Source organism: Talpa occidentalis, unplaced genomic scaffold (assembly GCF_014898055.3).
Source record: "Talpa occidentalis isolate TD23 unplaced genomic scaffold, MPIMG_talOcc4v2.1 talOcc4.6, whole genome shotgun sequence".
Classification (NCBI taxonomy): Eukaryota; Metazoa; Chordata; class Mammalia; order Eulipotyphla; family Talpidae; genus Talpa; species Talpa occidentalis.
Genome location: NW_023604972.1, coordinates 113364680 through 113383577, shown reverse-complemented (window position 1 = coordinate 113383577; position 18898 = coordinate 113364680). Strand labels below are relative to the sequence as shown.

General features: G+C 38.1%; 1 protein-coding gene across 1 annotated transcript in view; it reads left to right on the top strand.

Moving 5' to 3' along the window:
• The first annotated feature begins 9863 nt into the window (after window positions 1-9863).
• Window positions 9864-18898, top strand: part of NDUFS4 (NADH:ubiquinone oxidoreductase subunit S4) — an 81386-nt gene continuing 72351 nt past the window's right edge. Inside the window, exon 1 of the mRNA XM_037530492.2 lies at window positions 9864-10007. Coding sequence (XP_037386389.1) covers window positions 9910-10007 — 98 coding nt within the window. The 5' untranslated portion in view covers window positions 9864-9909. The remainder of the gene's footprint in view (window positions 10008-18898) is intronic.

The following is an 18898-nucleotide window of genomic DNA, read 5'->3' as shown; positions in this document are numbered from 1 at the left end:
AATTTCAAGTGGTAGTTCTTCACAATAGGTAGAAATTATTTCATTTGTTGCCAAAGCCTCAGCAGTCTTGCCAGATGTCATAATGTTAAAAAATGGTGGGGTATTAAATCAAGGTTTTCAATTAAATTAACAGTGAAAAATAAGATGTGATTTAAAATATTAGTTTGTAGCCAATAAGTGATGGAATTTTTTCACATTTATAGTGATTGCATGTGAGACCTCTGATATAAATGTCTGGTTTTAATTTATTCTCTTCTGGATGCTTTATTGAAGACCCATGTGCAGAGGAAAAAATTAAAACCAGGCAACTTCGGATACACTGTAAATTTCACATGCCATCAGAAAGACTAAACTAAATGTTTCTTTTGGCCACCATGCTTGAAATGCAAGCAAAAGTAAAATCAATTCATGTTTTAATATTCCTGTTTGAAATAATAAAATGGCATTTGGTTCTAGACATCTACTAAGCTTAGTAATAGAATCTATAGTTTGGGTGAAATTGTAAATAAAGTAAATACACGTAGCAAATTACTTCTGTTCCATTCCAGGCCAGTATTCTATAGTTGAAATGTGAGGAATAAGGGATTGAAATGGGTTATTAATTTTTTTTTTTAATGAAAGCCTAGTGAAAGGTAAATTTATGGGTTTAGGTCTCTTGCCAGCAACACTGGGACCCCCCCCGTCCCACCAAGGTCTTTCAGGAAATAGCTCTTGATCAAACATGAAATATTAGAAACCAATAAGATCTGTAGAGCTGAGAGAACAATCACATTGAAAATAATTTGTATAAACTTTTTCTTTTCCTTTTCTTGCTATAGGTATATTTAACACAAAACAATGTCCTCCATTTTTACTGAGCGGCTGACCATGTCCAAAATCAATACACTTCTAAAGTGGAATTCAATTGCTACCCCAACCCTGGCTTGGGTTTTCTTATTGGCACTGGGGGCACAACACTCAATCTGTCGGTGTCTCTGTGACTTCCCTTCCTGTGAATCTTGTAGGTCCACTCATTCTCCAGACCTCTCAGCTATGGCCTGCTAGTCTCATGATTGCTGAGGTTCAGGGTGGTGGGTATGATCTCAGAGGGCAGGTGGCATTAAATACAGAGATTCTGGATACCCTTGTTGATACCCACAGTAGAAAATTCACTGTGTCTCTAGGCAAACTGTTCCACTCAGCTTCACTTGAGAGAAGGTTTATCCCTAAGGTATGACGATTAGGCCTGCTTCTTGTCTTCCAGCTGGGGTGGGTGGGCAGGTGGGCATTCTTCTTGGCCACTATCATTCCCTCCTTTAAAAGGAGCTCATAGGGCCTCCCCAGTGGCGCAGCAGGTTGAGCGCAGCGCTGTGAAGCTGTCCACAGCCTCTGCAGCGCTAGTTCAATTCCAGGCCGGCCAGGGAGGTAACCACATGACAGGGCAGACCTCTCCTGTCTCAACCGCTGCTCCCTTCAGCAGTGCTTTCAGTCCATCTGCCTGTTCTGCTCCCTGCTCTGTCTCTGGTGAATCCTCTCACCATCCCGCGCCTCTGGCCTGTATCCTTTTTTAAAAAAAAAGGAGTTCATAAATGGCAACTCAGTGGGCCTCCTTGGTGGCCTAGGGGTTAAATCTCAGCAACAACACTGGGAAGGCCTGAGTTTTATCCCCGGCCAGGGAGCTAATCCACATATGGCACAGCAGACCTCTCCTGTCTCACCTGCTGCTCCCCTTAGCAGTGGATTTCAGTCAATCCACCTGTTCAATCTCTGTCTCTGGTGAATCCTGTCACCCCTGCCTCACCCCTGCATCTCTGGCCTACACCCCAGTTCTTCCACGCAAAATAAATAAATAAATAAATGAATGAATAAATGGCAACTCAGTCTTTCTTTCTATAAATATCATGGTGGTTTCTGTATGGGGTGAGGGCTGGAAAGTTATATAAGCTTTTCTAAGCAGAAATCTAAAAATTATGAAGTATTTACCTCTTATTTTGGACATTCTCATAGTTCCAATTAGTTTTATTCAATCATTAGTTTATTTATTCCATATCTTCTTTGGTGTCTATTGTGTATCAGGGACTAGAGTAGGTACTGGGAAAATGATTAGCAAAACCAGATTTTATCCCCATTCTTACAGTACTTACTCAGAGTACTTACGTACTCTCAGGGTATTTAATGGAGAAAGAAATTATTGCATTGCATTGAAATGCAGCATGGTAGGTGCTCTGAAGAAAGAAATGATACCAGATGTGCCTACAAAAACAGAAGTTAACATGGTCAGGGGAGTTAAAAAATTATCCATTGTGTAAGAGCATGAGTAAAAATGGTTTGAGTTGCAGTATATCTAACAAATGGAGGTAGAAATGATGAAGCTACTTATTGTCTCATATAACAAGAAGTATGGAGCTGTTTTGATCAGAGCTGTTTCAGAAACTCAAAAATACCTTTAGCACTCTAAGTTCTTTCCCTCTCTCTGCTCTTCTATCATTTTTTATTGGCTAGGTTCCCACACTTGTCCCCTCATGCTGAGTAGATACCACAGTCTAAGCATTATGTCCTCATACAATTGCATCCAAAGGCAAGAAAGAGGCATTTCTCCTTGTGTGGCAAGATTTTTTTCCAGAAATCTTTTGGTCTTAATGATGTCCATGTGTTACCTGCAACAAGTGATGACAAAGCAAGTATAGGGCATTTAAAAAATTCATTTTAATAACATTGATTTGTAGTATTATTTAGGTGTCAGTTGTGTAGCATTATAAATTAATGACTATCTATTACATTTTATTGATAATGTTGGGAAAACCTAATGAACACATGCAAAGATTGAAACTAGATCACGCTTATATCATACATAAAAATTAATTCAAAATGGATTAAAGACTTCAATGTAAGACCTGAAACCATCAAATATAGAGAAGAAAACAAAAATGATAAGTTCCTTGACTTATCATGGCAGTACAGAAGCAAAAATAAACAGATAGGGACTACATCAAAATTGAATGTTTCTGTACAGAGAAAGAAACTATCAAAGGTAAAAGGCAGTCTAGTAAAATGGGAGAAGATTTTTACAAATCACACATCTGACAAGAGGTTAATATCTAAATTATATGAGGACCTCAATGACAAAAAATAGACAGAGGATATGAATAGACATTTCTCCACAGAAGACTTTTTTAGTCTCCATAGGAGTAAGGCTCTCTTGGCAAGGAAAGGGAGACATGGAAAATGCCTATAGGTACCCCCAGTTTTGACCATAGGGAATAACTCTGGAAATGTGACCTGAAGGGAAAGATGGATGACTGGTGAAGAGGCAAAGAGGTGTTCTCTCAGAAGAAACAGCATTAATGGGGGGACAGGGGGTGGGTGGAGAAAAACAGCTCCTGGGCTGCAGAGGAAGGTAGGGGACAGAGCTTGGGGAGCCTGTCAGGTCAGGTTAAGAGATTTATCTTTATCTTGAAAGGAAAGGTAAGTCACTGAAAGAAGTTACACAGGTGATATGGTCATGTGTTTGTTTTCAAAGTAGAACATAAACTGGAGACCAGAAAGTGTATGGTGACTCAGTACAAGCCATAACAGATCTCCAGCTGCAAGTGAAAATAAAATTATGTACTCTCTTGATATTAAAAGTTAAGTAAGAATTTCTTCATTTTATCAATATTTATTGCAGAAGTGGAACAATTGTTCTTGGAAGTTTTACTCTGAAGATAAGGAAAGTTTATATTGTTAGAGGTAGATTGACCTTACTAGTGGGGGAAATGTTGCCTTATTTTATAATTCACATTTATCATAGGAAGTTTATGAAACATTATTGTAAAGATGTATAAAAATGGGATAAGTTTGAAATTTTAAATAGGTACAACCACACAGAAAAGGTGACGTGAGAAAAGACTAAGGTGAGTGAGTGAGTGAGAAGATGAGAGAGGAGAAGGAACATGAGATACACAGGGTGAGAGTACTTTATTTTATTTCAAGATTTATTTATTTATGCATACAAGAGCTGGGGTATAGGCCAGAGGTGTGGGGAGAGGAGTGAGAGGATTCACCAGAGACAGAGTGGGGAACAGAACAGGCAGACTGACTGAAATACACTGCTGAGGGGAGCAGCGGGCAAGTCAGGAGAAGTCTGCTGCGCCACGTGGGTAGCTCCCTGGCCAGGGATCAAACTTGCGCTGCAGCAACTGTGGACAGCTTCATAGTTGTGTCTTAACCCCTTGCGCCACCAGGGAGGCCCAGGGTAAGAGTATTTAAGACACAGAAATGGTGTTCTAGACACATGGAACAGCAACCATAAAGGCCTTGAAAGAAGAGTAGGTATGGTGTAGTCTTAAAATAGAAAGAAGACCAGTGGATTTTGAATACAACACAGAAATGGGAAGTAGTAGAAAATGAGATAAGACCGCCTTTAGGGTGCCCTATTGTATAGGGTTTTATATGCAATAAGATCTTGGGGCCTCCCTGGTGGCACAAGGGGTTAAGCACAGCTCTGTGAAGCTGTCCACAGCCTTTGCAACACAAGTTTGATCCAGGGCTGGCCATGGAGATACCCACATGGCACAGCAGACCTCTCCTGTCTCGCCTGCTGCTCCCCTCAGCAGTGTATTTCAGTACATCTGCCTGTTCTGTTCCCCACTCTGTCTCTGGTGAATCCTCTCACTCCCCACACTTCTGGCCTGTACCCCAGCTCTTGCATACATAAATAAATAAATCTTAAAAAAAATAATAAAACTCCCTTTGAAAGAATAATATAATATTTGGATGCAGACATTATTTTAAGCTTAGTGGTAGAATGTATAATTCATGTAAAATTACAAAAAAAAGGCGGGGTACACAGCAAGTTATTTCTGTTTCATACTCAGGCTTATATTCTGTGTGCAAGGGCAGGGAGTACCTCAGAAATAAGTATGTGAGGGAATCCAGCAGAAGATTAAGAGAATCAGAAAGACAAAGGATCAGAGTGCAGGCAAACCTGATTCATAGAAAGAAGGGGCTAGAATATATTGAAGTTAAATATGTTAAGTTGCCACTATGAACAATGGGACAGATTATAAATGATTGCTTACAAAAGAAAATATTTATTAAAATTTAGCCCAACTTTAAAGCTATTCTTAGGTTGAAATAGAGAACCCAGAAATACACATAAGTATGGCCAACTGATTTTATTTTTTATCTTCCACCCTGTGGGTTCTTCTCTGGCTGATTGAGTAATCAAATTAATATCAGACAGAATCGGAGAAAAAAAATCTAACTAAATACCTGTGGGGAACATACCTAGATGTGGACTCCAAAGCCAGTGGGACAAAATGGGGGTATATATCTTGAGTTAAAGAATGGGATAGAAGCCTGAGGATTTACAAAGAGCAAAGGGAAACTCACAGGATGAGGAGAACGTGATTCATGATTCATATAAGGCCAGATGCTCTGCAATTAGCTGTTTGCCTTGCTGTATAGACAGATAGAAAGGTTATTTCTAGCTATAACCCTAATTCTGCACAAGACACACAGTGGTAAAATTTTCTCATGAGCCTGCAAGGCCTCAGTTGACCTCAGCTTGAAATAATTGGGAAGGCCTGTTCTGAATATCTTGGGGAAGCCTGTCCTTCAGTAGTGATGAAGCAATTACATATCCACAAGCGAAAAAACTGAACCTCAAACCAAACCTCATACCTTATTAACTAAAAACATAACTCAAAATGGGTCACAAATGTAAAAGATAAAACTAAGAAGCCTTTAGAAGAAAATATAGGACAAAATCTTTAGGACCTAGAATTGGCGAGTAGCTCTTGGATGTGATACCAAAAGGACAATCCGTAATGAAAAATTGAAATCAATTAAAAATAAATAAAATTGACTGCCTCAAAATGAAAAACAATTTACTGATAAATAAGAACATGAAAAAGACAAGCTATAGAAGAAAATATTTGTGAACCATGTATCTGATAAAAGACTTAGCTGAAAACTATAAAGATTTCTCAGAGGGTAACAGTGAAAGCAATTAGAAAAGGAGGAAAAGACAATAGACATTTAACTGACTAGAATACACATATGGCAAACACACACACACACACACACACACACATCATTAGCTGTTAAGGGACTGCAAATTAAGATCAGTAGATATATACTATCTATGCATTATAAATTATATATGTACTTTTTTTTAGCTGAACTAAAATTAAAAATACTGACAATACCAAATGCTAGTGAGGATATGGAGAAAACAGATCTGTGATGGTTGCTGGTAGGAATATAAAATGGTACAGGTTAAGTAGTGGCCAGGAAGGTATAGAGCAGGTTTTCTATGACACAAACAGATGGGTAAAAGAGAGTCCTGGAGCCCTTGGTCGATTTTTCAGGCTTTTATTGAGTTTACCAGATACACAGCAGGCAGGGGTGCCAGGGGGCCAGGAGACTGGGAGGCCTCCCAGCCCCCGGCCAATCCTTACTCTTTCTGGGCTCTCTGGCGTTATTGTTCTTCTCTCGTTCTCTCTGCTCGTTTCTTCCACCACTGCTACTCTTGCTCTCTTCTGGTGGTTCCGTCCCCTGTGATGCCACCCTTATAAGCCCAGTTTCAGCCCACGTGTACCCACCTACATATGCCCACACCCCACTCCAGGTGTTCGCCATCAGGCATGCATTTAGGAACACTGGGATCCGTCATTAATCCTAATGGCAGGAGGGCAGAAAGGCCTAATAATCACTTACCCTACAAGGTACTATGGCAAATAATTCAGCAGTTTCTAAAACAATGAAAAATGTTTCAAAAAAATCTTTCAAAAATATTCAGCAGTTTCTAAAACATGACCCAGTATTGCATTTTTTTGACATTTATCCCCTAAATGCCTCCACAAAAACTATATGCAATTAATCACAGTAATTTTACTTGTAATAGCCCCAAATGGAAAATAATCCAAATGTTCTGTAATGAGTGAATGGTTAGACAAACTGTGCAATATTGTGCATATTTACTATAACTATAGCTTTATCTCCTTTTTTATTTTTCTGGAGAATCCTCACTCATACATCTTGGAATCCTACTCGCAATAAAAAGGAATGAATGATAAACACAACAGCTTAAATGGATCTCAAGGGCATTATGCTAAGTGAAGAAGTCAAAAAGTGATATACTGCAAAATTCACTTCTATGACATTCTTGAAATGTCAAAATTATAAAAATGGAAATGGAGTAGTGATTATTAGGGTTGGGAAGGTGGGTGTTACTATAGAAGTGTGGCATTGGGAGATCTTTGTGGTGATGGGATTATTCTGTATCTTGATTGTGGTGATGGGTTTGTTGACACAGGTGATCAAATGACATAGGGCTATTCAAACACTATTATTTTTTTAAAAGCTTTTTTTTTTTTTAAGATTTATCTTCTATTTATTTATACTAGCACTGGGTACAGTCAGAAGCGCAGGAGGGTGAGAGAACTCACCAGAGCCAGAGCAGGGAGCAGAACAGGCAGACTGACTAAGTATACTGCTGAGGGGAGCAGCGGGGGCATGGCAGGAGAGATCTGAGCACCATGTAGGCCCCTCCCCAGCCTCCTGGTATCTATTGAACAGGCGCTGCTGCAGAGGCTGTGGGCAGCTTGGCAGCCCAGCGCTCAACTGCTACGCCACCGGGGAGGCCCACACTTTATTTTTTTTTAAGATTTATTTATTTTTATGCAAGAACTGGGGTACAGGCCAAAGGCACGGGAGGGTGAGAGGATTCACCAGAGAGAGCAGGGAGCAAACAGGCATAGGACAGAAATGCACTACTGAGGGGAGCAGCGGTGCGACAGGAGAGGTCTGCGCGCCATGTGGGATTCTAGCCAGCCGGTGGGGCTTGAAGAGGCTTGGAGAGGCTGCGGACAGCTTCACAGGGCAGCGCTAAACCCGCTGTGCCACCCAGGAGGCCCTATACAAACACTTTAAAGCAATGTTAGTTTCCTGGTTTTGATGTTGTACTAGAGTGTTGTAGATGTAATCCATGGGGGAAACTATGTGATGTGTACATAAGACCTCTCTACTTTTGCAACTTCTTGTACTTCTTTTGCAACTTCTTGTGAAATCCATAATTATTTCAAGACAAAAAGTTAAAAATTCCATTTGATATATTTCGCCCTTATTTCATCTTTCTGTGCATTTCATCTCTTCCTGGATATGGTTATCTCTATGACCCTGAATCTCTTCTCCCCTTAAGTATTGAGTTTTCTTTTAATTGACCACAATACAAACCCAATATGTTCCTGCTAGTCTTATTCTTTTAAAAAATCTTAAAAACAAACAAAAAACACTAACAACTAGAAACAATCTAAATGCCCCAAATCTGATGAATGTATCAGAAGATGTGGTATACATGGTGGAATACTACTCAGCAATCAAAAAGATTAACCCATGCCATTTGCAGCAACATGTGCAGAGATGGAAGAAATTATACTTAGAAAAATAAGTCAGAAGGAAACTGATAAATATCCATGGTTTCATTTATATGCCTAATATAGAGAAACCAAACAAAGGGCCAGGAAAGGATAAAACTTGCAAGCTGACCATAGATCTGAGGCACACAGGAAGGGAGGGAAGAGCACAAGGGACAAAGGTGATAGATCAAGGTGCTGTGGTGATGGGAGAACTATGGGGTTTATACCTAAGGGGTGCCCCCCAAATTAACAACTTTGTAAAAAAAAAGTGCCTTTTCTAAGCATAAACTTTAAAAATAAACCCAACAACTAACCTCCTTTTTGTTTTATAAAATGCACAACAAATCATTGTCAGTGTAGTGCCAGCAGAAAGGAACAGAGCAGGATCTCTATGATCCTATGCAAACGGGTGAAGGAGGAGTCCTGGAGCCTTTGGTGGCTTTTTGGCCTTTTATTGTCATTTTACCAGGTACACAGTAGGCAGGGGTGCCAGGGAGCCAGGAGGCTGGCAAGCCTCCCAGCCCTCAGCAAGTCTTCACTCTTTCTGGGCTCTCGGGCATTCTCTCGTGGTCTAGTTCTTTCTCTTCTGCATCTCTTTCATTCTTCTCGTTCTCCTTCTGCTCCTTCGTTCCCTTGATGCGGCCCTTAAAAGCCCAGTCTCAGCCCAGGTGTATCCACCTACCTATGCCCACATCCTACTCCAGGTGCCCGCCATCAGGCATGCATGTAGGGCTGCAAGGATCCATCATCTATCCTAAAGGCGGGAGGGCAGAAAAGCCTGACCATCATATACCCTACAGTCAGTATCACACAAAACTTGCTTTGAACACTTCTGAAAGACTTTTTTTAAATATGAACAGAGCATTATTAACATGCTTAGCATCTATGGATTAACACCACATACTGAGGAGTTACTTGGAAAACAGTGATATCAAATAATACGTTTCATTAGTTTTTCATATAAATCCACACGTCAAAAAAAAAAAAAATCCTCTGCCAGGCCATGTGTCAAGATTTTTCGTTCGGAAAATATGATCATTACAACCAAAGAACATCAAACCAAATAGTCCTTTCCTGAGGGCTTGCAAACTGAATCTGGCAACACTTTGGAAAAGTACTACTTTAGGTTCTCAAGAACCCAAAGAGCCCTCTGGCTCCTTCAGAGGGCTCAGCTCTCAATATTCTTAGTCCTTTGAAAAAATTATGAGTTGCAGGTGTTTAAAATTTTAATTATTTCTTTTTTTCTTTTCATTACATAACCCGTCGAAACAACAAACAAGAATTAAACTTTATGGGGGGTCATATTTACACTTAAATGCACTTCCGCAATTTTCTTCCACCCGTTTTCCTTCTTAACTCTTTCAGCCAGACCTTTCACTTCTTTTCTAAAGTCTAGCACTGCACAAAACAAAACAGGACACCAGACAAATACAAAACAAACTAGCTATTACGTTGCGATTACACTAGTTTGAGAACGAAGGAAATTTGTCCCTTTCGGGGATCCGTCCTGGCGTCTGCCTGCAGCAAGATGGCGGCTACATCAATGTCAGTCGCGCTGAGGCAAGCGCTGTTGGGGAGAAGGGCAACAGCTATAGCTGCCATTTCTGTTTCCAGGGTTCCGACCAGGTAATAGGATTGTCCACATTCTTCAAGCCGCTCGGGTCTCTCCATTTTTGCGGAGGTCTCTGCTGACCGAGCCCAGCAGAAGGCCTCGGGGAAAGCGTCCTCTGCTGACCCTGTCCACGGGCGAGGGCGGGCGGATTGGGGACTAGCTGCGAGCAAGGGGCGCTGGCCAGGCGAGTGGGGGGCGTGAATTTGGGGAGCGGGGAGGAGTACCTCTGGTTTCTTGGAGAACTTTTCGACTGCGGCTGGGAGAGCGGGTCTGTGGGGGCGGGGTGGGGAGATGGCCTCTGGAGGTGCGAGCCGAGTCCGGTGCCCCAGAGAAGGGAAGCGTCTTGCTGATTTTTCTCCCCACTCCCTTCCTTTTTCACCTGTGTGCCCGGGGTTCCAGTTCCTGCCTAAGGGCTGAATTGCTCTCTTCCTTCCGTGACTTTAAATGGCATTGATTAGATTTCTGAACAGAAAGATTATTTTATTCATTTGCTAGGAAAACTTGGTTGGAATTCAGCGTTAGCCAAAATATCACTGTAGTGATATCGGAAGGTAATTTTAAAGTCTGGTGGTGTTGCCGGAGGTTTCCCAGTCACAATTTTATTAAAGCCTCGCAGTAATTCAGAGATTATTATTATTGTTTTGCCTTGAAGCATTTTTGTTTTTGTAATGGTGATTTATTTTCGATTGCATTATTTAATCCTTCATTTCCATTTTTTTTTTCGAATTTTCTTGACTTTATTACAGTACTAACACAGCAGTATACACGCTAGCATCTTTTTCTACGAAGAATTATTATGTGTTATCACTATTTCATTGCTTGTTGATATAAATGTAGACCAGGCTTGGGTACTTACTGCTACAGTGTAGACTACACTGCTTAGAACAAGAATGGAAAGATTCCGTGGACTGATATGAAGGGATTGGGAAGAAAAGGGGTGATTAAAAATTGAAAAGAGGGTCTAATTAAACGCTAATTAATTTAGTGTAGTAAATAAAAGGAAATGCAGAGAGTTAGACCTAGACTTAATTAGAAATAAATTTTGTAAGTCATTTATGTTCAGCTTTTATATAGTGGATGTTGGATGGGAAAGAAGAGGATGACCTGGCAGGGGTCAGTGGTTCAGGAAAGTATTTGGAGGCAACAGTGGAACGATACATACATGATACAGAGTGACTGAAAAATAAGTCACTTGTTTTTCTAAGATTGAGGAAAGGTATATGATCAATTTATAGCTATATGTTCTACATGTGGGGAACTTGAAGAATGAAAAATATTTCTGTAGGGTGAAATAGGCCACTGGTTGACATAGGGCTAGAATAGTGGTTTTTCTTGTTCTGATGGACACAATAGAGATTAATTTCACATTCCCATATAATAATGTATTCACAGCAGCCCTAGAATTGAAAACAAATTTGAAGGATCCACTGGTTCATTGCTAATCAGAACATGACTGTATGTATAGCTATGCTTAAGTCACAGTCATTTTTTAAATAGAGTAGCTGAAGATAACAGATTTTGGAAACATTGATAATTGGTACTATTTAACCAAATTTAAAGAGCTTTTGCTTGTAAATATGTGGGGAGAGATTTGAAAATGAAATAAAATTTTAAATCATATAAATGATTGTTACACTTAAAAGCCAAGGAAAACAAATTTTAAACACAAATTAGGTGATACATTTACTTGCTTTTTAAACCACGTTTTTACCCAAAGACCTTGATTATCTCACCTGTTGGAAATTTATGACCCTTCTCCTTTATATATTATATGCGCTTCATTCTTAACTCTCTTTTAAGATTTGAGTGTAATGAGGCCTTTAAAAGATTGAGTGGAAAGAGAAACAGTAAATAGGGAAATCCTCATCTAAAATGTAACTTATTGTAATGCTTAGAAAAACATTTGCAAATCATGAAACATTGAAAATCACTTAAGTAAAATGAGGGAGCTAGAATCAGTCCCTTGGTAAGGGGGTAAGTAGCAAACAAATAAAAACATTGAAGAAAAGAAACTCAATAAAAGCAAAGAAGTAGTTAACTGCTACCTTTTCTTATATGAATTCAGCTATGATAGTAAAAAACAAAAACAAAAACTCAACATATATACATGAGAAAGAAAAATTTAAGTAGTACAGGTGTTTCAGATGCTGCAGTTACTGAGCTTGTGCTCTAGTGTGAGTCTCAGTTTCCACCTGCTTCTCATTTCCCTGAAATGAATGAGGGGAAACTATCCCAGAGAAATGGTATACATTTATCCTTACTTTGCCTGACTTTTCTAAGGCATTGTCCAGGGTAAGCTTAACTACTTTCAATATTAACCTGACAATCAAATAAAATGGTGTTCTGTTTCCAAAAAGCAATACTTAGGACATTTGAAGCAGTGGTTTTTGTTATTTTCTGTAATACTTATTTCACCTAGTCTTGTTTCTTCATTTCTCTGGGGTCTTAAATCTTGTGTTGAGCTCAAATACTGTTCATTAGGGTGGTAGATCTACAGCTGCTGTTAACTAACGGCTGTGGAGGGCACAAAGGTATGGGACCTTTTTGTGAGGCCTGTTTTATGCCTTAATCTCTGTACTCTGTTGCTTTATTTTCTTTTTCAGCATCAGATAAGCCAGTATGAAATTATGAGTCTGCAGGAACCTCCACTGAGCAAGAGGGCCAAAGGGGGTGGGGTGTGTGTGTGTGTGTGTATGTATGTATGTATGTATGTATGTATGTATTTTCTGGGAAAGTTTCTCAGCCCAAATCTGAAAAACATTTAGAGCATTTAAATGTAGGTTAGCTTCTACTTCATATGAAGTGGATAAACAAATTCCTCTTTCAATAGCAGCTACTTTTGCTGGCTTTGGAAGATGTCAAAGCCAAATTTGTGAGCTTGAAATGTTTCTAAAGTATCTTCTAGTAGATTTCATTGGTTTGCATGTTTTCCTTATTAAAAAATACCCATAATTAGTCTGTTTTCACCAGTAGTAGAGATCTTTGTTGAATTCTTCTTAGAATTAGATATTTTTAATGCTAATAAATATTAGAGTAGTGCCTGGCACATAAATAAACCTTACCTAAGTAAATCTAATATTATCATTGGCTTGAATAACCCACATGTTTTTCTTCTCTTTTGTCTTGGTAATAGATAGTGTGGTAGATCATATTATTGTTTAAAATATTTTCTTCTATTTCTTGTGACAGGATTATATGTCACTGCTCCACTGACTAAGTGATTTGCTTCGGCCAATGAAATGTTACCAGGATAATATGCTATGTGAAGCAGAACATTTAAGAGCTGTCTAGTATTTTACCATGTTCCCTTTTCTTTTGCTTTGAGATGGATATATGTCTGAAGGATTCTTTTCTTTTAGCTGAGATCCTGGAATGAAGCGAAGCAAAGCAAAGCAGAAGCTGATTTTTATGCTTCTGTAAAATATAAACTAAGTAAGGGCACAAAGATACTTGGATTATTGGTTATGTCAGCATAACAACCAGTACTGACTGTTGACATACACACACTTCCCAATGAGCAGCTTTTAGCTCTTGGACTAACATATTAATAGTGAGGTTATAGGCTTTGGAGACCTGGAAAAATCATTTTTGTATACTTAAGCACCTAATGTAAATGTATCACAAATGAATAAGTATATATTTAGAGAGATGTGATTATGAGGAAAAGCAGGAAAACAAGTGGTATTTCGATTAATCAGTGACAGCCTATTAGGCACTAAACTACATAAATGTGAATATAAAATAACTACAACACATTCTTTTCTAATTATTTGCAGTGGTCTGAGTTTAGAATATTCTACAACTCTTAACTTTCACATTGAAGTTGTTTCATAGCTATTTTTGTACTTACACATTTCTTTGACAACTGTCCTGACTTCTGTTTATATTAAGAAAAAAAGAGATGGAAATTATTTGGGAAGGGTACCTTGGGAAATAAAAGCTTTTTTGTAATGATAGACGCTAAATACGAGTATTAGATTGCTCTCTGCAAGCTGCTTTACAGAAAGTTAACATGGACTTAATGGAGAAGGATGGAAAAACTTGGTTCCTGGGTAAATGCATATTGTGAGGAGATCGGTCGCGTTCAGGGTGGTATGGCCGTAGACTGGGTAAATGCATATTGGAAGAAGTCTCTAGGTGTAGGATGAATAGAGAATAAGGTGATTTCAAATGCAATAGCTACTAAAATAGATCCTTTAGTGAAAGTTAATCATTTTCTTGGTATTCTCGGTCATAAATTAATGTACTCATTAATTTTCATTAAGTGTATATTAATTACCATGCCAAAGACTTTGTCTACATTATCTCAGGTATTTCTCACAGTACTCCTATTAACTCTGGTGTTCTTATTATCTTCATTTTTTAGATGAGGAGATGGATTTTAAGTTACTAATACTAGGAAATAGCCTGATTTAACAGTCTACAGCATATGTAGATTTTTACAGTGAGAATTTTGTCTGATAATAGTTCAGACCTCACTGCCTTCTGTTATCTCTTTTATCAAGGACTGTCCTTTATTTGAGAGACTATCTAAAGCTCTTCACTTCACTCTAATGTTACTTTTGTATAGTTGGTCTCCAAATGAGGAATTAGATGTTTTGTTTTGTTTTTTTTAAAGATTTATTTATACAAGCACTGGGGTATAGGCCAGAGGCACGGGAGAGTGAAAGAATTCACCAGAGACAGAGCAGGGAACAAAACAGGCAAAAGGACCAAAATACACTGCTGAGGGGAGCAGTGGGCGAGACAGGAGAGGTCTTCTGGGCCATGTGGGACTCTCCCTGGCTGGCCTGGAATCGAACCTGTGCTTCAGAGGCTGCTGACAGCTTCACAGGGCTGCGCTTGGCTCGCTGTGCTCAACCCACTGCGCCACCAAGGAGGCCTAGGGGGTTTTTTAGTTGAAATTTTTACCCTCAAATTTTATTATTACTTTTGGTGAGAAACTTTAGGTAACTAGGTTATTATACTTTCTTACCCTCTTAAACAAAATATGTTTCATGTATATATTAAACAAGGTTTAATACATGAGCATGGTTTTCTTTTCTTGGGTCAGTGATCATTAAGAAAAAAGATATTGTATTCTGCTGCCCTTAAAATCTATCAGTGTCTGCACAACTTTGTGAAATCTTCTATCTGCTTTTTAATAGTATTCTTGTATCCTTCCTTGACTGGTCTCCTTCCCATTCACAGTTTCATTAACTATTTTCATTTACCATGAATTTGAAAACCAAAAATAGAATTTTGTGTAAAATAAATTAGGCTTACTAGAGCTCCGATGATGGTTGAAATTTTGTTGTGGTTAAAGCCTAAAGCTTTTAAGAAGTTGACAGCTAATTACATATAATACTTAAGCTCTTTTTGTAACTTTTGTTATTTGGTTTGTAGCAGAGACTCTGATTTTTACCTGAATTATGCAGTGACTACATTCTTTGTAACACTTTTCACTTAAATATTTAGCTATTTTAGCAAACTGTTCAGTTTTTGTCCTTTAAGTAATGGCATGAAAACAATTCAAAATTCCTGTTTAAATTTCTTTTTCTATTGTCTGTTGAATATTTTGATTGGTGAATATAACCTTAGTTTCTTTAAAACTAGTTAGTTGCTCAAATGTAACCTTTTCTTGACTTTATTCAGGAGGCTTAAGTTTTTCTTTATGAGATCATTTACTAGTTCAGTGGCTTTTAAACCCTTGCTATGCATTAAAATCACCTGTTTTGTGCATAAAAAAATTCAGGTGCCATGGCCCCAATATATATTGGTAAGTAAGTTTAGGTTGAGATTTAGCTCTTTGGTGATTTCTGATAGGAAGTTAGAGTTGAAAACTATCTTTAAAAAAAAAAGAAAAGCTTCCTTGCCATATCTTGAAGACTTCAAAGTGCATTTTTTCTTTAGTATGGAGTGGAAGCGATTTCCAGAAACAAACAAAAATGCTTCCCTTTTTGTATATTTTTCTAATCTAAATGGTTTTATGCTTTTCACCCATGCACTGTATCGATTTTTTTCTTGGAGAAGCTTTGTTTTGAGGCAAAGCAGGCTTTTTGATAATTTTGGAGAAAGCAGGCCATATTACTCACTCTCTAGAGACTCTTGTTCCTCCTTTTGGAAGAGCTCAGGTTTAATATACCACAGCTGTTGAACTCTGCCCTTCAAAGTTTTAAGAAGAAAGTGTTTTATCCTTTAAAATGGAAATGTCTTTTTTAGGGAGGTGGTCTTTGGCTGGATGTATTGGTAGTTCTCTAAGAAATTTTCATGCCTTTCTAGAGTTTTATTTTAGTGATTTCTTGGAGTTTTGGATGTTGAGATTACTGTTTCTGAAAATAAAGATCTGTTTTAAAAATGTTTTGCTGTATCTTAAAGCTAGTTGAGAGTTTATTTCTTTGTTTTCTAGGACTCAAAAATATGTTCTTCCTTTTATTCAGCCACTTAATACATAAGTAAATGGTCCTTGAATAGGGCTTACTAGACAAAAGATCCTGTTCTAGATGACTGTTCAACAAGCCATATGCTTCTCCTAAAAATGTCAGTCTGTCTTGATGAGCTTTAAAGTGAATGCAGATGTTTTGGCTCTTTTGAGGACTACCACTCTGTGTGGAAAGAGCACTTCTTTTTCAAGAGATTTCTTCAATATACTTATAGAGATTTGCATGAAATTTATATTTACAATTTTTGTCTGCTAGGTCTAATGAAATTAGATTTAATTAGACATTAGTAATTTCAATTTAATTTTAATAAATATCCTTAGCACAAATGAGATTTGAAGAATTAGAATAGGTCTCAATATGTCTAATTGTTAAGAATTTATATTTAGCCTTTAAAAAAATTTTGGATTTTAAAGTGCTTCATAATATTTACTTTTGTATCATGAAAGGTTTTAGCAGGAAGGGATACCATTTTAAATGTTCAACACCTTATACTTTAGTAGGTAGGTTAACTCTAGAAATTATAGCCAGTGGATTCATATGATATTTGAGTTGGAAGAAAATTCAGTGGTCACACTGATAAGACTCTAACGCAAGTATCTCTAGAACTTTTTGCTTCTTGATTATCTGCCAATTGAGGAAAATAGGGTGATTTTCTGGTAGCTGTAGAAAACACTACAGAATCATTGGTAAATTATTAATACTATGTAGAAAATATCTAACCCCCAAATATAAACAATTGACAATAATACCATCACTCATTCTCCCACCAAGTCTATGCCCTGGGCTTAGCATCTCCAGTTTGTTTATTCTTTATTAATGACTAGATTTCCTATTGCTTTACCATCTTTTCATACTCTTTAGGGTATTGCCACTATCTTTGAACTATATAATGCACTTTTAGCCAAATGAGATTATTAGAAGTCATAGTTTAGTATGTTGAAATTAAAGGGAAAAAGTTGACTGTAGGTTGCTTTAAAAAATTTTTTATTTTAAAAATTATTTAAAAAAATACATTCTTTCAGTGAGTAATTTTTAGACTTTCAACCGTGTATGGATTTGTAAACTGCCACAGTGATTAGGTTGCAAAATACCAAATCACTTTAGCACTCTCAAAGACCTCCTCAAATTCTTTCTGACCCCTTTAATCCCTGGCTGCAGTTTATCTTTTTTTGTTTGTTTGTTTTTGCATCTACACAGTTTTATAATACTGAGATTGTAGTATAAATTGCAAATACCCTTTTGAGATTGTTTTGTTTCATTCAATACGATGCCTTTGAGACTCATCCAATTTGTGTGTATCAGTAGTCCATTCCTTTTTATTGCCAAGTAGCATTCCATTGTGTGGTTGTACTACAGTTTATCCATTCCCCTCTTGAAGGACATTTGGGTTATTTCCAGTTTTTGACTATTATAAGTGGAACTGTTATAAACATTTGGTGTATATGTGGTTTTGTGTAAACATTTCTTTCTCTAGAATAAATACTCAGGAAGGAGATTTCTGGGTCATTGTAACAGGTGTTTAAGTTTATGGGAAAATGCCACACTGTTTTTCAGAGTAATTGTACCATTTTGCTTTTCTACTGGCAATGTCTGAAAATTGTTCTTTATACTCATTAATATTGGCATTGTCGATGTTACTATCAATTTTAATAGTACATAATGGTATTTCATGGTGATTTTTAATAACTTTATTGAGATGTAATTTATATACAGATATAAAATGAAGCATTGGCTTTTAGTATGTTTGTAACAGGGTGGTCCCCAGGAAAGGGGGAGGTTCCCTGCCCCACCCAAGGGAGGGTGGAGCTGAGCAGGAAGAGGAGAAGCAGAAGAAGAGACTGAGGAAGGAAGCAGGATGGAGCCAGGAGACCTGGAGGAGGCGCATGGAGCCTAGAGACATGTGAAGAAACTGTGCTTGTCTTTTGGTCGTGGACTGGGTGACACAGATGTGGGTGAGACCCGTGGGGAGGTGACAATGGCAGCTTTTATCTTGATTTTGATTTTGCTCTTTTCCTTCCGGGCTTGTCTGGTTGTTTGTGACCCTTTTCTGTGGGTCCCCACGGGAAGATGCTTTAGACTTGTGGCAGGCTTTGGGGCCTTGCTCTGGGCCGACCCCATATGGATGGAGTTTTACCCACGAGGGGACGGGTAACTTTGGGTGCTTCATTTAGAAACTAGACTCTTTGCCTCACCTGTATTGTTTCCTAGTTTTTATTAAAGATCCTTCCCATTAAAGTGTCATATGTTTTGTGTTGATGCGGCGGATGGCAGAACCCATTTAGAATAGGCAGGTTTGCGGGGTTTGGGCTGCCCCTCTCCCTGTCCTATAACATGTTCATAGTCAATGCAAGTCAATTTTAGAACATTTTCATCATCCCTCTAAGAGACCCCATGTACACTAACAATGAGCTGGAAGTGTTTTCTCATCTCTCTTTTTTTAATTTATTTTTTCATCTTCTTGTATTTTCATGTGCTTCAAAATA